General features: G+C 39.8%; 1 protein-coding gene across 1 annotated transcript in view; it reads left to right on the top strand.

Annotated features, from left to right (window-relative positions):
• LOC134286992 (putative uncharacterized protein DDB_G0274435) overlaps positions 1-8,109 on the top strand; it is an 11,134-nt gene extending 3,025 nt beyond the window's left edge. Inside the window, exon 2 of the mRNA XM_062848710.1 lies at positions 8,056-8,109. Coding sequence (XP_062704694.1) covers positions 8,056-8,109 — 54 coding nt within the window. The remainder of the gene's footprint in view (positions 1-8,055) is intronic.
• Positions 8,110-22,925: the final 14,816 nt, after the last annotated feature.

Here is a 22,925-nt window from a genome sequence, read left to right as displayed (position 1 = left end):
TAAAGTAATACTTTACTCCTTTGAGTTAAAATTAGAATACCTAATTATTTTGTTATTTTTAAATACTTAATGGGCATTAATAACATACTGAAGTTTTTTTGGGTTCGCGAAGCTTAATTACTCTAGATTAATTTAATTTCCGAAAAATTAAAACTAAACTCTACCTAACAATCTAAGCAGAAACCAAAAAAGCTATCAAAAAGTATCTGTGGACACCTAATTTGAATAATCTATGAAATCAATAAAAATCATAAATTTCATCAGGAATTTTCTTTAATTTCCTTTAATTTGCAACGGAGTAACTTTGTTACTTTTTCAGCAAATTTCTTTAGTTTTGTATTTTTAAAACAGGTACTGGGGTGTTAGTTTTCAATTATTATAGAAAAATAGATAATTTTTAAATTTTTGGATGACTAGTATTTTTTTATATGAGCGAGAATCATATTTTCATTTTGGTGAAACTTTGATAGTGTCCTGAAAAACAATTCAAATCCCAAAAAATATTACAGATTTAAATCTTAGGAGTATCAACATGATGGGAACAGCCGTATAGACTATATCAGATTGAATTCTTACAACCAAATATGGCAAATTTTACAAAACTATACATATCAAAGTGAGTTTGTAGAGTACTAAGTGAAAAACTCAGTGATTTTTACTAGAAAAAACCACTATCTGTGTAAAATATGATTATTTATATGCTACGCATAGTGAGAAATCTTTATTTGAGTTTGTTTTTGCATATTTATAAACAAATTTAGAAAACTACAGTTTAACCCTTTGGAGCCGTAGGGGTCAATATGAGCCCGGCAATGAATCCGGAAAAAGAAACGTGTTCAAAGCCAGCGAGAATGCGGCAGCGAAGGCGAAAAATAATAAACTAAACTAATGCAACATTCTTGTTGACATAACAGTAAGTGCAGGCTGCGAGCCAATTAAAGGGAACAACTGTTACTCCCCTGCCACCCCACCTCACCAACCATCTCTTCGAGGGAAGAAGATAATGATGCGGCGTGTATTTCCATTTCCGTACGTAAGTCCATTCACCAACCACACTAAATCATTAGTCGGAAAATTGGATTGACGTTCACGCGTTTGCTTTGCGGTGGTAGTTCGCAAGAATTTATTGATTTAAAGACATTAACAATGACAGCAGGACATTCATCTAGTTAACCCTCAAGTTGTGTGGCTTCTATATGGAGGAGCCTCCCACTACTGCCGGTATGCTCATTGATCACCCACCCAACTAAGATAACTCACGCTCGTCTCAAATTCCGGCACCTCCGCGGCGTCCCATCGCACCGGTAGCAGCATACGTCGACAGGTGAATTATTGATGACATAACAATGCTAAGGAAGGGCGAACGTTTCCAAGTAGTAAGAGTTATAGCACACACCACGCTTCCGAGATTGGAAGGACAATTCCTCGCCACGCAACCCTTGACTCGCCTCAATAACCTTGTTTGTCAAGCGAATGGTAGGTATAATCTGAATAGCGCCTTTGGCTGAAATGTGCCATCGTCATACTCGTAGGCAAATACGCGTGTGTATGATAGCCAAAATATTGACAGACTGTGCTGTGCGAGACGCGGAGCACGACGTAGGATAGTGTAACTGAGCGAAAGGTAGCAAAGTTACGACAGTCTATTATCAAATAAGTATGGAAGGCTGAATCGGCTGTTTGTTTAATAGGTTATGCCTATCAATTATGCAAACAATCTGTACCGGCTGTGAGCTTGCAAAGCGAGTGGCAAATTGAACTGGCAGAGAAAGGGCCTATTTGTGTATGTGGCACAAAGTCTAGAGTATAGATATGTAGTAGCGTCCCGATACTCGAGCAAATGAAAATAGCATGAATCTGTTTTAATGGGGACTACAATCCTTCTACTTCTACAACTTGGACAATGAAATAAGGCCTCTTTTTTGTAACTAAAAAACCCAGATTGATCCACCTAGTGGTGATAGTGCCTTTCTCGTCAAATATGTACTCATGATCTTTTAGTCGATGCAATAAATCTTGCCTTAGAGTCAGTGATCAGCCCTTAATCTCTGTGCTTTGGTAACGGAAGGGAAGGAGGAAATTCTCATAACAGCGGTCTGGGACTGTACCACCTACGAACTTTTGAATTCTGAGAATACTTTATTTAGAAAAGCAAGAATTTCATCAAAGCCATCATCGAATTGGGAAACTTATTGATGGCACTTATCCCGACGGTGTGTGTTCAACGTATAGTTCTTTCAGATGACTGCTTGACCACCTTCACTGGAGGCTGATCCATATCAAGATGACTATTACAAGCTAGGATAAAACTTTTTCCACAGATCACTTTGAGCTCTTTGAAAAAGTTGTTTCTGCACACTTTAGGCCGTATTTAATTACTATTGGTTACAAGATTCATGTAAAATTTGTTATGTAGTAATTTGAATTTCCAAAACTAAATCCCAACCAAATTTCAACCACATTACAGAGCTCGCCCTCCACCCGCATCAAAATTTTTTCGCAGTAATTTTAAACGCAAAATATAAAAAAACTTTGTTAGGGGTTAATGCGCTTAAATATTAATTTTTCAATACAATGTTGACCTACCCTACTGTGTATTTGCAGATCAGGAATCTAAAATCATGTGATTCGATGAGATAGTTTTAGTTTTATGAAGTTTTGGTTCTCTTACACATATCTATTGCTAGCATTGATTTTGTGCACTTTCGTAAATTCGCTGAAGTACTCAAAGCTGCTCCTGCAACACAACCGGTAGCGTCTTATGTAGTCTGAGCCTATTTTTTTTGCTAACCGTTCATTAGGTTATCGAAATGTCACGATTTGATGTGTCCCATGTATGAGATTGGTATACTTCATGTTTGGCCACTTTTGAGGGGGCACCCGGAAACGATTCCGGAACATTACCAGTAGTATTGAATGTGGTCTGAGCTTATGTTAATGCTTACTTTTCATCAGGTTATCCGGAATTAGTAACACTACCGATAGTAATTTATGTGGAATCTGTCTATTTTCTTATTATCCGTGCATCAGGTTACTGCCAAAAAAGCGATTTGGTGTACCACAAGCATAGGTTTGGTTCACTTTTATATTTGTCCACACCCGGAACCGATTCCAGGATACTACTAGTTTTCCCAATATCTGAGATTTTTTTTCTTGTTAGCTGTTCTTCAGGTTACCTATAAATCCATTTGATATGTCGCGAATATTGGTTTAGTTCTCTTTAACATTCGGCCACTTTTGGCGAGACATCCGGAACCGGTTCCAGAACTTTACCAGTTGTCCCGAATATTGTCTGCAATTATTTATTGCCAACTGTTATCGGGTTATCTAAACAGCCGCGAATTCACGTGTCGCACGCATGGTTTTGGTTCACTATTATATTTGGACACTTCCGGTGGGACATCCGGATCCGGATATAGTCTGAGACTATTTTCTTTCTAATTTCATTAGCCTATCAAAACAGCAGCGCTTTGATGCATGGCTTTGGTTCAATTTTATATATCGCCTCCTCCATAGGGACAGCTGAAGCAGGCTCCGGCACTACCGACAGTCCCTAATGTGGTCTTATCCTACTTCCTTGATAACCGGTCATTCCGTTATTCGAAAACCGTGAATTGATGTGTCGCATGCATGGGTTTGGTTCACTATTATATTTGGCCACATCCGGCGGGACATCTGGAACCGATTCCGGAACGCTAGCGGTTCAGATATGGTCTGAGACTATTTTCTTGCAAACCATTCATTAGGTTATCAAAAACGCCACGCTTTGATGTATCGCATGCATGTGTTCGGTTCACTATTATATTTGGTAACATCCGGCGGGACATCCGGAACCGGTTCTGGAACATTTCTGATTCAGATATAGTCTGAGACTTTTTTATTGCTAACCTTTCATCAGGTTATCAAAAAAGCCGCGCTCTGATGTGCCGCATTCATAGGTTTGGATCACTATTACATTTAGCCACATCTGGCGGAACACCCGGAACCGGTTCTGGAACGCTACCGGTTCAGATAAGGTCTGAGGCTATTTTCTTGCTAACCTTTCATCAGGTTATCAAAAAAGTTGCGCTTTGATGTGTCGCATGCACGAGTTTTGTTCACTATTATATTTGGACACATCCGGCGGGACATCCAGAACAGGTTCCGGAACACTACCGGTTCAGATATGGTCTGAGACTATTTTCTTGTTAACCATTCATTAGGTTATCAAAAAAGCCGCCCTTTGATATGTCGCATGCATGGGTTCGGTTCACTTTTATATTTGGCCACATCCGGCGGGACACCCGGAACCGGTTCCGGAACACTACCGGTTCAGATTAGGTCTGAGACTATTTTCTTGCTAACCATTCATCAAGTTATCGAAAATGCCGCATTTTGATGTGCAGCATGTATGTGTTTGTTGCAATTTCATGTCTGGCCACTTCCAGGGGTACCGGTCCGGAACACCTATATGGTCATAACTCCGGAACGGCTGGACCGATCCTAACCATTTTCAATCGGAAACAATGGCACAGTATTCCGCGTCGATTGAAACAAAAATCGTTGAAATCGGATGATTTTTACTATCCAAAAGTGAGGTGACATTTTTGTACACATACACACACACACGCACACACACACATACATACATACACACACAGACATCATCTCAACTCGTCGAGCTGAGTCGATTGGTATATAAGACTTGGCCCTCCGGGGGTTCTATCTATGTTTCATTTTTGGAGTGAACATATAGCCTTTCGGTACACCTTGGTGTACGAGAAAGGCAAAAATATGTATCGAAAAAATATAACCAGCCTATTAAATACCGTCGTGCGGGGCTACTTTTGAAGTGCGGGGCTACTTTGGACACTTTTGAATATGAATTTTTTGAGTTCAAAATATGGTTCAAATCTGTTCGATGTCTTTGGGACTATTATGAAACAATAGTTTTCCCTTCATTTGGTTGAAATTATTTTTCAAACAGACCGTTTATTGATTGTCAGGGCACGAAAAAACATCGAATAAACCAATAAAATATACATAACGTATCGGAACATTTGGTCTGTAAGCATTGTTTCTACAGTTCATACATTTCAAAGGGTTGGTCAATTCATTGAAAATGTATCAACGTAGCATATACAATCGAATATTTGTATCGTTATACATTATAAATGACCGTTTCATCTAAATTAAGGATGGATGGTCCCTATTTTCAGGCTATCTATATAGCCAAATCACGCTGCTCATAATACCAAAGGTAGCACAGAACCATCTTAAAACGCATATTTTTATTGAAATAATGTCTGATATAGTATACTACAGTAATGGTACAAAGCAGTTTTATAAATAACCCTGGAATTTGAAATGCAGATTTGTTATAAATAGAAATGTCCAAAGTAGCCCCCATCCAGTTCTATATGAGATGTGTCCGATTGGTGTATGAACAACTTTTTTGTTTATTGATGGATTTAGTTCAAATTTTGGATACATCCTACATACATACTCACGATTATTGTGTGTAAAAATTGTGGAAATCCATTCACTACTCTGGGAATAATAATGTCATAAAGTTGAAAAACCATGAAAAAGTGTATAAAGAAGCCCCGCACGACGGTACATAATTTCTATTAATTCAAAGTGGTTTATTTGTTCTGGAATCCTTCTTTTTCGTGGTCTTGCTGAATGCTCACAAGTTTACATTGCTTCGGCTCTATGGGGCTACAATGCTGGATTATTTTCTGAAATAAAATCAAACAATTAAAAAATATTAGAGCTTTACCCAACAAACATTTTTGCTTTATAAGAGTGGAATAAACCACTTTTAAGCAAACTTTAGTTTAAAGAAACTGCTATTCAGCTAGTTCTGTTACTTGGGTAGTGTAAAATCATTATTTTAGTGGTAACGTCCATAGCAGATAATTCACTTTATTACAAAATAAAGATTTCACACCTTCTGTCCAAGGCAATCCGAACAATCATTTCAAAACTGAACCAACGAGTTCACTTTAATCACTCAATTGATGAGTACACAAAAAATCCCATCCAAACGTACATGTAACCGATCCCTCGTTCTCTGTTTCCCCCGGGCAGTGGTGGCTGATCCTGGGAATGTCAGCCAGAGAGAGAGTGAGACACAGACCCACTGAATTGTGCATTGTGAACATGCATTGGGTGCTGTTGAAAAAGCCACCGCACAGTGTCAGTAAATCAATACCGGGGGCTATTTTCAACAATATTTATTGTATCGGCCTCCGAACCAATGCTTTCACCCTCGACCGCTCCCCTCCTTCCGGTACCGCCTGTTCCCACAAACTCACCGAACAACTACCATCCATGAAGATTCGCTCGTCGTCTAAATGAATTAATGATAATTGATTCGATCACCAATCGGACATACATAAACAGAGTCCTAGTCCTGAACTCGGTACCATCCACAAACGGGCACAAACACACACACACTCCCACACAAACCATCATCGATACATTGCACTGCATTTGGTCAGTCAGTCACCCTTTCGAGATAGATTGGCTCAGCCAGCCAGCGGGCTCCGAGTGAGTGGGTGGGTGGCAGAGAGGGTGGCTATGGCTATGGATAGGATATGATAGAAATGCCTACGGACAGCTCTCCTCGGTAACATATGGCGATAGGTAGCTAGGATAGGTATGGCTCTATCTACCAACCGACAGGAGACACACAATGGCCAATAACATTCTGACTGACGCCCCTGCCTTGGTTCGTTGCCATTCTCGTTGCCTGCACCTCCGGTCTGTGAGGGGAAGGCGCACTTGTCAAACATCCGCTATCGTTCCGTTTTCTCAGCTCCAAGCTGTGAGAAGCATTCGATGATTGTGACTGACCAGTATCTATTCAAAGAGGGAATCGGTATTAAATGCGCTGTACATTTGAACTTAAAAATGATGAGTCGATAAGGAGAGCGTCCAAAATTGCTCTGGTCCTTACAAGTTTCTACCTCATGCGTTCACGGGTCAAGCGATGACAAAACCGCCAGCTAAGAGCTGTGTGCGTGGCTGGTAGTGCAGCCTGTTGTACTTCTATCTTCAGCTTAATTGAGGAGGTACGTCTCGAGCGTCTGTTCACCAAGGAGGTGCGGCTCAAACAGCGTCTGTCCTAACATCCAGCGGCTTAGTATGAAATGCTCCTCCACTGGAAGCTATACCTAAGGTGGCATCCCTACCACGGTGTATAGGGGACCTTAAGCCAACAACCTACTGTTTCCGAAACCCAAAAAACCGTTACAGAATTACAGAAACCGAAAATGAAAGGATTCGAACTGATTCAACGGCAACGACTTTTAGCGCGAAACAACGGACAAGAATTGGAACTTAAAATGTATTAGCCCTAGCTCAGCAGGGTAAACCGGCACAACTAGCCAATGAGGCATGCTGTATGAAGCTTGAGATCTTAGGACTGAGCAAAGCCCGTTGGCCGAACTTTGGAGAACACAGATTGGCATCGGTCAAATTCTGCAATTTGGGGGAGCTACGCACCCAGAGAAAGCACTGGATCACTGATGACCCCTGGAGAAAAGTAGAGGAGCGAGGAACGCCAAAGCCGTGATACAGCGAGCGAAAACACGAGGAGCCAAACTAGTAGTCTGTCAGCGCTATTCGACTCTCGAGAAGGATGTGAAGCACTCATGTAGAGGGAACAAAAGAGCGTGGGCGGACTTCCTATTCGTCGAAGGCGAGAAAGCCGAAAACACCAGCGACATCCGTCTCCTCTACGGTACAAGTGGGAACCCCTCAGCACAGAACAGATAGGCATCTTAGAGCAAATTGAAAATTCCATCCACTTATGTGGTAAATTTTGACATTCATTGCGGAATAAAATGATTTTTTCTTGCTTGAAATTCACAGTGCATACTCTCGACTAAAATGACAAGCACGGCTAGTCTAAAACCGTTTGACGTTTCGGTGGAACTCGCCTTTTTGTGAACACACTGAAAAAAGTTGACACGGCCGATTCATGTGTTTGATTTATGAACTGTTCCATAAACGTCAAAGTCAGTCAGATGTGTTTTTCAATTGAATTCAATGGTTTATACACCGCAGATTAATCTGATTCACAACATTAACTTCACAACAGAGCTTACATCACCGAATTAAATGTAAGTCACAGCAGCTTAATATTTGTTACACCTGGCGTTCGGTAAGCTTTATCTTTAAGGTGAAACATCAAGAAATCCCTTTGCAAGTTTTCATACAAACTTTAGAGGCACAAATCTGACGAACAAAGCATCGAACCAAGCCGCACTTGCTTTTCCTGGCTTTGCTCACTTGCAAAAAGAGGCAGCTTTTACAAATCGAGAGCATTTGTTTACGAATTTTCAAGATCGGTGCTCTTGAAAATGTGAGTAGGGGACCAAGTCGGCCATTGTGGCAGCCATGTTTGTATTCTCTGAAGTTTCTCCTTAACGTTGAACCATTCGTCACAGACAAACAGACGTAACACTTGCGAAATTTCCATCGACCACGCTTTTAACGATCATTTTTAATTTTCATAGTTGTGGCTTTCACAACCAGAGGCGCGCGCATCGTTTTTCTATGCGTTTGACGTTTCACACTAGCGCCTTCTGTTGACGATATGGCACAACACAGTGATTCGTGCATCTTTTCCACCAGGTGATGGTAGTGTGAGCTGGGCGATGGATTTCCATGAAAATCGTTCAAGGTGTTACGTCTGTTTGTCTGTGCATTCGTCATTGAAATCATCGTCATCATTGAACATTTGAAAGCAGTTTTTTCGTTCAAATCAAACATTTTTGCAACGAAAATGGATTCACTGTGTTCCACATGAGGAATAGAATACAGTGAATACATTTTCCTGATCGTTGTTTAGATTTACAGCGAAAAAACTGCTTTTCTATTTCCGAAAAATGATGACGGTTGCTTGAGCCTTAACTGAACCCGATAGCCAAATCAGCACAATTTCATATGTGATGCGATTGAAATTGAAGTAATTTTCCAAAAGAATTTGCACTTTTGTTTTTAAATGAAGGCATGTGTATGTACCATAACTGGTGACACATAACTCACGAAAAAAAAACCCTCAAACGTGTTTCATCATGGCCACCATGAAGAACGTGAGTTAAGATGTGAGCCGCTATTTAATTTTTGTTAACTCCACTCAATTTAGGGTTATTTTTTATTTTTGAACTATTTCTAGGAGAATGCATCGATAGGCCAGTGCCCAGAGTTTGAGCGGTACAACTTTTTGATTATCCTATCCTCGATTCCGTCACGGGAAGGTTCATTTATTACGTCCATCGTTTTCAGGATTTCCCCCATCTCCCCTCTGTCACACTATTTCCCTATACCTAATACACGTACTGTCACACTTTTATAGACTCCCCTCCTCCCCCATATGGTGGACGTAATTTTTAAACGTTCCCCCACTCTGTTCTGCTTCATTCTAGAGCTAGCATCTATTTCAACCGCCTTTGGATTTCCAACTTGCAGGAAATTATTCGTCCTCCGAGGGAATTCTTCCAGGATATTTTTCAACGAATGTCCCATTTTGTCAACACTAAAGACACTGTATGCTAAAGACACGAAATCTGATGATTGTTGCTATAGTGGTTTCGCAGCGCGGCGTCACGAACACTAAATAATGCAAATCTACTGGTTGAAAATATACCCATTTGATTTTGCCGGGAACAGCTGATTTTTGTTTACTATTTTCAACCAGTAACTCAAGTAGTGTTCGTGTAATGCAACGTGTACGTACACGCAACACCACTAAAAGCAGAAACCACTATTGATGATGATTGTCGCGTCATGACGATGATGATGTCGAGCAATGCTTTTAAAGCGCGTTTGACAGGTCTCCTGCTCGATTGGAATGACATTGACAGCAAATTTGGAATTCCAATTGGAACATTTCGTGTCTTTGAATATAGTGTCTTTAGTCAACACCTGGGAAGTCGATTGACGCTTTCCGGGTTTAATTTGCGCCCTCTAATTCGCTATTTTCCTATACCTAATACACGTACTGTCACTCTTTTCTAAACCCCTCTCCCAAATGTTGGACGTATTTTGTTAACGTTCCCTGTGAAGTATAAAAATAATCATTCATGTCATTGTATTTTTTACGAATAATCAGACTTTGGCGACGAAATCGAGCTCACCCTAATATGGTACTGACCTAACATTTATGACACATTTTCGCCTTCATTCCCCGATTCAGGCGAAACCAGCTGATTTTGTTATGAAAACATAAACAGTTGATAGCCGTGTCGACAACAATAAGGATGAACGTAAACATCGATGAACCAGCTGGTTTTGTTGTGTAAACATGACCAGCTGGTGGACCGAGAACAAAAGGCCTCAATGGTAAACATTGAGACGGCCGGCGAAAACTGACACATTATCGGGCGAGTTTTAAAAACCCTGCGACTGAGATTGACAGCGAAATCGAAAGCGAAATATGAGTACGACGAAATTTATTGCATCAAAGTCTAAGTCGAAAAAAAAAACGCAATACATATCAACGATATTCTTCGCAGTGTTGGTAAACTCACACTCAAAACTGGCTCATGAACGGCTCTTGCACACTTAGTTGAGCTCGGCTAATTTTCATTATTTTGCCGAGATCCGCACAGCCGAGTGCTCGGCAACCTAAATTTAACTGAAATATCGGCAAAAAATCTATTTTATTCATAGCGGCACCTATGGGTGCCGCTAGCACCAAACTTCAAGCGTCAAATGTTTAGCCGAGATTCAGCAAATGAACTTTAACCGAGATTTGCACAGCCGATCTCGGCAATCTGTTTTAAATGTGTGCGTGAGCAAACTCGCGCGCGATTCTGAATCATTTTCTCACGCACGAGATTTTCATGCAAAATCTCGCTCTCACGAGTTTAGCGCCGAAATATCGTTCGCTTGTAAAACGAATCCAAATCAATTTAAACGACATTCTTAATTTTTATACACACTCAGTTGAGCTCGGCTAATTTTCATTCTTTTGCCGAGATCCGCACAGCCGAGCGCTCGGCAATCACAGTTTAACTGAGATAGCAGCAAAAAGTTGAGTTTATTCATAGCAGCACCCATGGGTGCCGCTATCATCAAACATTAAACGTCTAGCGTTTAGCTGAGATTTCAGCAAATGAACTTTAACCGAGATCCGCACAGACGATCTCGGCATTCTGTTTTAAGTGTGTACGCAAGATTTAGTCTATTTCTACTATACAATCGTAAAAACTTCGTTGTAAATAATAAGAACACCAAGAAATAAAGCAATGAGTAAAATCACGAGTCAACTCGTGATTTTTTCGGTGGTGAGTTTGGCGAGTCAAGAATCGCGCGTGAAACAACTCAATCATGAGATTAGAGTTTTTACCAATACTGATTCTTCGGTCTTCTTCTTATTTTTGTAGAAATAGTTTTCCATAGGTAGTGCTATAAATGGTGCACGCACCCTACCCCACTTCAATCAGAATGCACAGTAAGCTGGCCCACACTTATATGAAAATCAAAAATTTCGAAAAATGCCAAGTCTAATCTCCTAAATCAGTTGTTTTTTACTCCCAGAAGCTAGGTTCAAAATTTGAGCAAAATCAATTAAGCCTAAGAGGGCGCTCAAAACGCTTGAAGTTTGTATGGGAAAACTTGTTTGTATGCAGAAATTTTAAGTTTTTGAATTTTGCCGCTAGGTGGAGCTGTACGCGTTCAATGATCAAACCCTTTGGTATTATTGTAGGTGACTATATGCCAAAAAACTTTGTCAAAGACCGCAAAGTGATCCAACATCTGTGAAAAAAGCTATACCCTAGGTAAAGTGAGGATAAACTTCATTGTTGTTTTTCCAATACATGTAAAGGAATAATATCAATAATGAAATCTCAATACTTTGCCTCACTTTACCTAGGGTATAACTTTTATCACAGCCGTCGGATCACTTCGCGGTCTTCGACAAAGCTCTTTGGCATATAGTCACCTACAATAATACCAGAGGGTTTATTTTTTGAACGCTTACAGCGCCGCCTAGCGGCAAAATTCTTAAACTTAAAATTTCTGCATACATTTGGCCAAGTTTTCCCATACAAACTTCAAGCGTTTTGAGCGCCCCCTTAGGCTCAACCGATTTTGCTCAAATTTTGAACCTAGCTTCTGGGAGTCCAAAACAACTTATTAAGGAGGTAAGACTTGACATTTTTCGAAATTTTTGTTTTTCATATAAGTGTGGGCCACCCTAATGCACAGGCATTTAAATTTAATTCCGCGTGAAATACACATGGCAAACGTGCGATTTGTTGAAAAGTCGGGGTAAAAATAATGTTGGCGAATTTATATCTCGCGTTTAGTCTCATACGGGTGAATCAACAATGATCAATTTTTCTTCATCGATTTTCTTTTTGGATTTTTCCGGGACAAACCACTAATATTCGGATGATCTCTCGGTGCGTTTCGGTGAAGGACGACTAGAATTGGCATCTAAAATAACAAAAACAGCCGAAATTATTTGCCGGCCACGTCATTAACCAAAGAGAAAATCGATAAAGAGAAACCGATCACTGTAGATACGTCCGTATGATACTAAGCGCGAGATATGTTTAACACGTGCAGTGTACGCAGAATATGCCACCGCAAGCGAAAAATAGGCAACAAAGAAGGCACAGCAACAACGCTTTGTTTTTTCGTTAGAAGATAAAGACAAAATCGCTCCCGAGTTTGTTCACAACAAAAACGGTAGGAATATTTGTCTCGTTCTATTCACATCGTGATTTTGGCATTGTTTTACAACTGAAACTCAACTCTGAGGTTTGCAAGAGTCTTATTTCGTTCAAATGCTTATGAATTCGGTAATGTGGGTCGAAAATTTCAGCAGAAAAGCCGGAATATCAGCACACGCACGGCAAGCGATGTTTGTTTTATTGCTTTCATCGTATGACATGCGTTTGTTGCGGAGCGCCTTTGTTACCAACATGCACCGCTTAGGACAAAGCGTTTGTTTTTCGGCGTGATCCGTTTTTCGTACCCTGAACACGTGACATTCGAGGGTTTTACAATTTGCGCAAATCCATGTAAAACATCAATATCCCAATATCAAGCAATCCTAGACGTGTCAATTTGTTCGAGTGTATGAGCTATTAGACGAGAATAGTCGTCTAATTGCCTACTGGGTGGAGAAATTCACAGTGTAAAAAGCTTGCCCGCCACCGCTAGGTTCGCTGCTGTCGATTTTTAATGACCAGCGCCTATTTTTCTAATGATGATGTTTATCTGTTCTGTGCCCTCAGGCTCAAGCGTGTTCCTGTGAAAATCATCGGCCTCATTAAAGCACAGTACAGGGCATTTTCGTGCAAAGTACTGAAGAACGGTGTCTTGTCCGATCCCATCCGGGTCGTTGCTGGAGTGAGGCAATGATATATTCTATCACCGCTACTGTTCCTCATCGTAATTGACGAGATCCTGATAGGTGCGATTGATCGTGAACCAAATGTCAAATGGGCTGATGACGTTTCTCACTTAGCTCAACGGCGCTCTGATATGCAGAGCAAGCTCGATGATCTTGCCAATCGCTCCTCGGCGGCAGGTCTTACCATCACCGTCAACAAGACCAAATTATTAGGTGCACGGATCAAGAAGGCGAGGGTTAACTTTGCAAGTTTAAGAAATGTATGGAAAAAACAATCAGATTATTCGACGTGTATCAGTGGAGAATATTTAACGGCTGCAGATTTTCATCAATAGATGCCTGAGTATTAGGTTGTCCCAAAATTGCACATGGTCAAAAATCTTGGGGGCTCACCCTGCAAATGATAGCTAAGGGTGTTAGAATCAAACTTTTGTATGACGGCAACTTTCAGAAATGACGTTTAACCCTTATGTGGCCGACAGGGTACCCGGGTACCCAGCGCCCATTTGAAAAGCACGGTGTGGAAAAAAGCAAAAAAATTGTCGGACACATAACGGTTAAAGGTCGCCCGGCGAGATTTTTGAAAAATGGCCATTTTTCGTAATAAATTTCATACTCATATTTTTTACCGCACAAAAATTGGCAATACCCACTATTTTTATATTTTTTACAGCTTGATATGGATCCAAACTTCTTGGAAAAAATAATTAACGACATGTTTTGCAGGTAACTTTTTGATACTGAATTTTTGAATTTACTAAAATTTGTCATTTTTTGATATACTGTGCATTTTACCCATCATAAAAAGTAGGTTCAGATACAATGATGCAAATTTTAAACAATTCCTATAAAAAGATGGGAAATTTTATGAGGAAAAACTTTGCCGAAGACAGCATGGCATTTTTTCTATCCGTTTTAGAGTTATTCACGATTTCCTATTTGGTGAAATTTGAATTTTTAGGTCTTTTTCTAAAAATGTTACATAAGAACTTCTTAAAAACACATACAAAGTAAAAAATCACGTATGCTGAACAAGTTTTTGTCTTGATTGTGTTTTGGATTTATGGTGACATCATTAATTGATTTTTATTTTTTGTTATTCAATCCCTTCATATAGAAATTAACTAGCAAAGATTTCTTAAAAGGCTACACTCTCTTGACAAGCTTCGTATTACCTATTGATTTTTTAAAGATATTCCCCACAAAATGTTGAGCCATATTTTCGCGATTATTTTACTTTCCCTTCGATATTCTCAATTATTTTTCTACACGAAGACGTATGAATCCTGGACCAGTGAAACAGCCCTGGAAACAGTGGCAAAGTGAATGAAGGCGAATTCGTTGATCCATACCAAATTCAAATCGCGATTACGAACTTCTTACGTAAGAATACCAATTTTCAGATACTAAGTTCCAATTCAAGACATTCTAAAAAGCAGAGCATGTCTTTTTTACACTTACTGACTTGAACTATCTTATCAACACCGAAAATAAGATACATCGAGGCAAATTGAAACGGGTGGGATGAGATGAACCAGTGAGTTAACGTAATGTTATCCAAGGTTAGAACAATTTGATTAAGGTACACCGGGGCAAGTTGAAACGGGTGGGGCAAGATGAAACAGCGGGTTAACATAATGTTATCCAGTGATGGTATACAGTTTGAATGGCATAACACATAGTTTTTTATTCAAACAATCTTTTGGAGAACGAAAAATTTTCAAATTGTATTGAAATCTATTTCAAAACTTCGCGTTTCATCTTGCCCCACCCGTTTCAACTTGCCCCGGTGTACCTTACCATGACACATACACGGCATACAATTAGACAAGGTAGGCTATTGTTGGTAAACAACAGTTTTGAACGTAAACAAGTGACGTCATTTTTATCATCCTATATGTTGATCAAAATGATAGGGACTACTAGAACGTTTTATTCATGTCTTTGAACGAGTTGAACAACATCATTGAAAAACAAAATGACATGTTTTGTGGAATGTTATAGAATGATATAGAAAATGTGCCATGCGTTTGATTGTGTATTATGCTCGTATTGTCAATTACATCACCGTTAAAAATGCCATGGCCTACTGAGGCATCTCAAAATGGTACCTAATGATAAAGTTTATCGCTAGTAGGTACCTTTCTGTATCAAAGAAAATGGATTTGTCAACGGATACAAAAATTCAATAAATGATGCCACCATAATTCCTAAACACAATCAAGACAAAAACTTGTTGAGCATACCTGATTTTTTAATTTGTATGTGTTTAAAGAAGTTCTTATGTGACATTTTTAGAAAAATACCTAAAAATTCAAATTTCACCAAATAGTAAATCGTGAATAACTCTAACACGGATAGAAAAAACGCCATGCTGTCTTCGGCAAAGTTTTTCCTCATAAAATTTCCCATTTTTTTATGGAAATTGTTTAAAATTTGCATTAGGTTCAGATACTTTTTATGATGGGTAAAATGCACAGTATATCAAAAAAATGACAAATTTTAGTAAATTCAAAAATTCAGTATCAAAAAGTTACCTGCAAAACATGTCGTTAATTATTTTTTCCAAGAAGTTTGGATCCATGTCAAGCTGTAAAAAATATAAAAATAGTGGGTATTGCCAGTTTTTGTACGATAAAATATATTTGTATGAAATTTATCACGAAAAATGGTCATTTTTCAAAAATTTCACCGGGGCGACCTCTAAACGTCATTTCTGAAAATTGCCGTCATACAAAAGATTGTTTCTAACACCCTTTTCTATCTTTTGCAGGGTGAGCCCCCAAGCTTTTTGACCATGTGCAATTTTGGGACAACCTACTGAGTATATAATTCGTGCATGGTGGCCTCACAATATCGTCGTCTGTGTCATCAAAAGCCGACAGCGACAGAAATTCTGAAGCAAAGACGGAAGTAGGTCGACCACACTCTACGCAGGGGAGGGAAAGAAAAAATGCAAACAAGCGTTAGACTGGAACCCAGCAGGACATTGCAGTAGAGGCAGACCTGATGTCTCATAGCGGCGCAACCTCAACTTGAAAAAAAAAATCGACAGAAATTTGACCTGACAGCATATAGTGGTGAGTTCAATACCTTGATGATCTCCAAGAACTTCCTTGTGTATAAGTCATCAAATCTACAAGCATAACTAACCAGTCTTGAAACCCTTTTGATACCATCTGGAACATCCATGAAACGCTTAGAAGCGCCACTGAAATCCCCCTAGAGCTCAACTGAGAAATTGTGAACTTCCCTAAATCTCTCTTTTGAAACGCCCTAGAATGCTTTAAAAGTTGAAACACTTTGAAACGTCTCAAAAAATCTCATTTAACGTCCGTGAAACTCACCTGAGAGCCTTTAGAGCCTCCCATAACCTCTTTGAAACCCCCTAAACACATTGTTACGCCTGACATGCCTATGAAACCCTTAAACTTCCCTCTATTCCACCTGACATATGCTTTCAAATCCCCTAAAACCCTTCTGAACCGCACGGAAATACTCTGAAACACCCTAAACGCCTTGAAATGCGTATGAATCCCACATGAAGTTCACCTGTAAAGCCCCCCAAAGCCCTTCTGAAATGTTTTGAAATACTCTGAAACGCCTTCAAATGTCGCCTTTGAAATGGGAAGGACGTACGCAGGGTATTTTTCAAGAGCTCTCAGTGATAACTCTGGTGGCTTGAAACAGGAAATTTCTGGAAATTTTCTAGGGTGTGATTACAGGACTCTAGAAGACTTCTAGGGTAGTTTTATCAGGGGTTTTATGGTCAGAATTGCAGAGGGAATTCGGTACAATTTGTATGTTTTCTGCAACTATCTTTATTTGATCATACTTAGTTTAAAATAATTATTCATCTGTCTTTCTAGCTGTCTGTCTGACTATCTGTCTGTCTATCCATCCTTCTGTCTATCTACCTATAATTCAGGCATAATCACCAAGGTGTGGGTTAAGATAGAGAGCAGAGCAGAGGGTGGGATGGAAGGTAAGGTTACTCAAGCGAAGTCGAATAACAAAATAATAACAAGTTCTGTTACCTGGTTATCATTCGTTTAATAACCGAGTTTTTTATCATTTAGGTTGAATTAAGAGCCAACATAACAAAAATTATAACTCAAATTTACTTCTCGAATACCAACATAATAAGAAGTTAAGTTATCATTGAGTTTAAGTTGATAACTTATTCTGTTATACGATATTTTGTATAATTGAGTTTAAGTTGATAACTTATTGTGTTATACGATATTTTGTTCAACATTGCGTTTAGTTATCAACATGAAAAAATACAGCTGAGTGATAACTGGTTTTGTTATCAATTAGTGAAAATTGTGAAAATCTGCTTTACCGACTTCGTCAGCAATTGAAAAAAGTTTCTCATAATTCACAACCCATGATTTCAACTATTGCGCAAAACGGGTCTTGAACCCTGATCGAGTGATTGCCGGTCGCAGTCGATAGCCCCTATACCAACGGGACTCAGGGAGGGGTGAAAGTAATTGAAAGCAACGCTTTCGTAGTACAGTCGCATTGAAGGTGAAAAGCGGAATCTATTTTTAGATTCAAGGTTCGAGGTTTTGAGAAAGCTTTGAAATATGCGTTTGGTAACTGATAACATATTTTGTTATTGTTTAGTAATTTTATGTTAACGCGATCGATCAAAATTATCGATAACTAAATTTGTTATCAATTGGTTACCATCAATTGGAAAAGATGATAACTAAAATAACAGAATGATAGCACCAATAACACAGTTTATTATCAAAGTGATATCACTTTGTTATCCGCCTTTGCTCGGGACGGTAGGGTAGAGGGTAAGCATAGACATAGGGCTGAAGGTAGGGTAGAGGTTAACGGTAGCAGGTAGAATGAAGGGTTAGGGTAGAGAGAGGGTTTGGGATGTGGGTTAAGGAAGAGGGTAGGGTAGGGGATCAGGGTGGAGGGTAAGGTAGAGCTCAGAATAGTGAATAGGGCAGAGGGTTAGGGTAGACGGTAAGCCAGAGGGTACGATGAAAGTATAGTGTAGAGGATAGGGCAGAGGGTCAGGATATAGGATAGGATAGTGGGTAGGGTAGATGTGTAGGGTGGAGGGTAGTGTAGACGGTAGGGTATACCGTAGGGTAGATAGTTGGCTAGACGGAAGGGTAGGGTTAGGATAAAGGATAGAGTGAAGGGTAGGGTAGAAAGTTAGGATAGAGAGTAGGGTAGAGTAAGGTTAAAGGTTAGAGTAGATGGTAGGGCAGAAGGTAGGATTGAGGACGTTCCTCTGGTGCCGACCTACTGATAGGATGGAGGATAGAATATAGGGTTGGGTGAAGGGTACGGTCAAAGATTTTGTTAGAGTAGAGGGTTATGGTAGAGGGTAGGGTATCCGAGCAAAGTTTCATATCAATCGGATAACATACTGTGTTATCTGATATCAAACATAATTAACTAAATTTGTTCTCATTGTGGCTGAATAAGCATGCAACATAACAAACATGATAACAACCCAGTATACTCGTGATACCATAAAAATATCTCATTATGTTATAAATAGAGGCAACCTGATAACAACTTCTGTAAATCAATCAATTTTATCCAATTGAAAACTCATTTTGTTATCAGAAAGATATTTCTGAACGGTCATTACCCCGTAACGTGGGTAGATCACCTTAGAATGGTGCGTTGCGGTGTAAGATCTACCAAATCAAATTTTGATCTTGTTATTTACCGTATTTTTAAATATTCCAAGATCAAAGTTTGATGCTCTTTTCCTTGTGGTTTGTAGTATTTGTGTTTCAATGTACTGCTAATTAACATTTTATTTCAGGAGAATTCAGGTAAATGTATCGTACGATATAAATAATATTTTAAAAATATGTACCTGTGGCGAGCGTATCACTAATATGTAGCTTATTTGACGTACGATGTTAATATTATTTTATATTTCAGATTATCAACCGAAGAATCTAGTAATTCAACCAAATGCCATCAAGATGACGAGGAAACCTGGATGAATTGGGCAGACAACTGATTCGAAGCAGTCTAACAATGGTGTGCCTGAACGTTAACCAAGCGTATCCTTTGGAGTTTACCCTTCCACTAACAACACCCAAATTCCTGTGACACCTAGGCCTGAGAGATCGTAGAGATGTCTACATTATTCATGTCCAAAACTAACCATCCTTTCCCATTCCTCAGCAGTCGCAAGGACGTGGCCAGGACAGTGCTCGACCATTGGAGGATTGCGTCAGTCTTGTCCAAGAGTGCTTTGGTTCGGACGGGAAGGAGGCAACCCTCATAACAGCGGTCTAGGACTGTACCACCTGCGAATTTGTGCGACTCGCTTAATGCTAATGCATTAGCTAGAAAGATATTTGCAACGGTCATTGATAACTAACTTCCATTGTTGTTGTCGACGATGATGCCCCCAGTTTTACAGGTAACGGTAACATGAACTACCAAGTTGATAACACTAAATCATAAAATGAGTTCTGGAGCAATCAATAGTTATCAGTTTGTTACTGGTCAGTTATTGAACTTTGCTCGGGTATACGCGGGTATACGCTAGGGTTTAAGTGTAAATTAGTTCATAAGTTAAAATACACGTTTATAAAAACAAAACAAAAATAGATGGTAGGGGAGACGGTATTGTAGACGATAGGGTAAAGAGTAAGAGCTCATGGCACAAATTTCCCAAATGTAGGAGAACGTGCCTCTGAAGCCGACCTACTGAAGAGTGAAGGATAGGGTAGGGTGTTACGGTACATGCTGGGTAGATGGTAAAAGGTTAAGGTAGACGGTAGAATGGATAATTGTGTAGAGGGTAGGGTAAAGAGTTAGGTTAAAGGATAAAAGATAAGGTAGACGGTAGGTTAGATGGTTGGGGTATAGAATAGCGTAGGAGTATGGTTGAGGGTTAGGATAAAGCGTAGAGTAGAGGGTAAGAGTATGGGGTAGGATAGAGTGTTAGGGGAGAGGGTATAGAAGACAGTAAGGTTGTGGGTAGAATGGAGGATAAGGTAGAGGGTTAGGGTAGAAAGTAGGGTGAATAAATGAAATGAGATTTTCTTGACATATCTTCAGAATTTTTTCGATTTCTACAGGCATTCCTCTCGAGACTCTTCCCAGTATTCCTCCTGATATTCCTTTCGGAATTCCTGTAGGAATTCTTCCTGAAGTCCCTTCTGGGATCTCTTCAGGGATTGATTTAGAAAGGATTACTTCAGGAATTCTAGTCAAAATTCCTGCTGGAATCCCTTCATTCCTCCCTGAATTTCATAAACCATCCCTATCGATATTTTTCTCTGGGATTCCTTCAGCACTTCATTCCGAAAAGGAATATGAAAGAATATGTCCACTGAGATTTCTTTAGGTAACCTTGGAGGGATTTTTTTAAGTATTCGTGCCGGAACTCCTGGCATTCCTGGATTTCTTCAAATATTCTTGTCGAATTTTTCAGGATTTATTTTTAATAATTCCCTTCCTGAATTTCTTCTTCAATTCTATCGGGAGTGATGCTCAGCTTCCTGCCTGAATTACTATCCTGATTTCTCTAACGATTCCATCTGGTACTTTCTGCGGGATTCCTGCAGGGATTTATAAATGCTCTAGAAAATCCTGAAGGGATCCTGAAGAATTTCTCTCGGAATTCCTTTCGGTTTTTCTTCAGTATTTCCCCGGGAATTCTTCTGCGATTCTTTCACGGAGCTTTCAGCCAAGAATCCTTTGAGGATTCTTCCAGATATTCTTCTAGTGAATCCTCCCAAGATTCCTTCAGGGATTTCTGCTGGAATGCTTAATTCTTGTAAGAACTCTTTTAAGTGTTCTATGCAGCATTTCTTCTGGAATTACTGTTGGAATTTTTTGAGAGATCCCTTCCGCGATTCCGTATAAGATTTCTTTAAGAGTTCCTCTTAGAATTTCTCCAGGGATTTTTTCTGGTATTATTGAGGCATTTTTAACCCTCGAGTGATCGTGTTATTGTATTCTGTACAACACGTTGAAAAAATAACGCTTTTTGTACTCAATATAAGCGTGGTGCTGGCGGTGGTTAAGAGAACTTCTGTAAAGAATTTTGCAATCATTAGGTAAACTTGATAACCTTACTTTATTCATCATTTTCAAATGTAGAAAAATGTAAGAAAATTTCAAACCATTTTTCCGGGGACGCGTTTCACATTGCGCCCCTCATGCATGTAACCAATCCTACTTGATTCGTGGAAAACTACCCTGCACTTCCGATTGACTATTCACTATATGCGCTACAGACAATCTAGGGTGAACAGAGAGATCAATATCAAAATAAGATTTATGACGAAAAGAAGAATGTCGACTTTCTGAGCGTACCTTCGAATGCTTAACACTTTGCAGTGGCTTTGGCTGGTAACCCGAAAACGGTACAACCGGTAACGATGATGATTCGATGATACTACCAGCGTTCTTACTGATAGTTTGTGGTGAACCAATCTATCATCTACCATTGATATGTCGTAATAAATCCAGGAGCGTAACTGTACGGGGGTGAACGCTGACTTAAACTGATAAAATTTTTGGTTGATTACGCAAGTTAAGGCAAAAATTCAACTAAACTAAACAACATAATCGTCCTTTTGCACTGTACACTTTTTGATCAACACACACAGCTTTAGTCTCAGATAGATGTGCCTAACAAAGATGAGTGATAATGCATAGCCAATCATCTTCATAGTGCAACCACGGAGAATGGACAGCCATTCCAAAACGACCCAGCACGGACCCATTGTTCTCGAAACCAAAACCAATTTCCATACTATACCCACACCCACTTGAAACCTCGACCTCGGTCCATCAGAGTATAAAATCCGTACTCGGTAGGTAAAGGGGGGATCACCGATGTGGCATACATTTGTAATATTTTTGCTGTGGTTCATCTTCGTTCGTTCGTTTGCCATTCGATGGGATACGTGAAGCCGGCGACAACGATAAAAGTATACGAACTGCCAGAAAAACATCCACCAACTCCCTCGCCACCCTACTGAGTGATGCCTCCATCTACCCATAGCTATACGCACCGCACATGTATGAGAAATGACCTAAAAAGCGGCATAAATACACCCGATATCCTTCCACGTTATGGCTCCTCTCGTCTGCCATCACCGCTATCATCATAGAGAGTAGGCCGCTTCCGATGAAGAGAGAGAGAGAATGAGCAGGATGTGTGTTTTATGTATGACATTCAAACTTCCATATGTAGGCACCCTCCCCCCCTTTGCATCACATATGGATGGCATCGTCCTCGCCGTCGTCGTAGTCGTTGTTGTTGCTCCTCCGGCTGATACATAACCTGCTCGTTTGTCCTTTTTGGAAATTTTGCCTCCCACTCAAATAACCTCCCGAGTCAGTCCGATACGGATGTGAGGAGGTCGAGAATACTCACTCAGAACAAATCGGTTCGATTTACAGATCGGATTGGATTATGGTGTGGACCTAGATGTGGACGCATTTTGATGCTTCAAATTCAAAAAATTTGTGGAGCCAGGCCGCCTTCAATGGTTCGATTCTTAGGCCCTGTTCAGATGTTCATCGTAGTGCTGCTTCCAGC

This window comes from Aedes albopictus, chromosome 2 (assembly GCF_035046485.1).
Source record: "Aedes albopictus strain Foshan chromosome 2, AalbF5, whole genome shotgun sequence".
Taxonomy (NCBI): Eukaryota; Metazoa; Arthropoda; class Insecta; order Diptera; family Culicidae; genus Aedes; species Aedes albopictus.
This window is presented reverse-complemented; position numbering and strand designations above follow the sequence as displayed.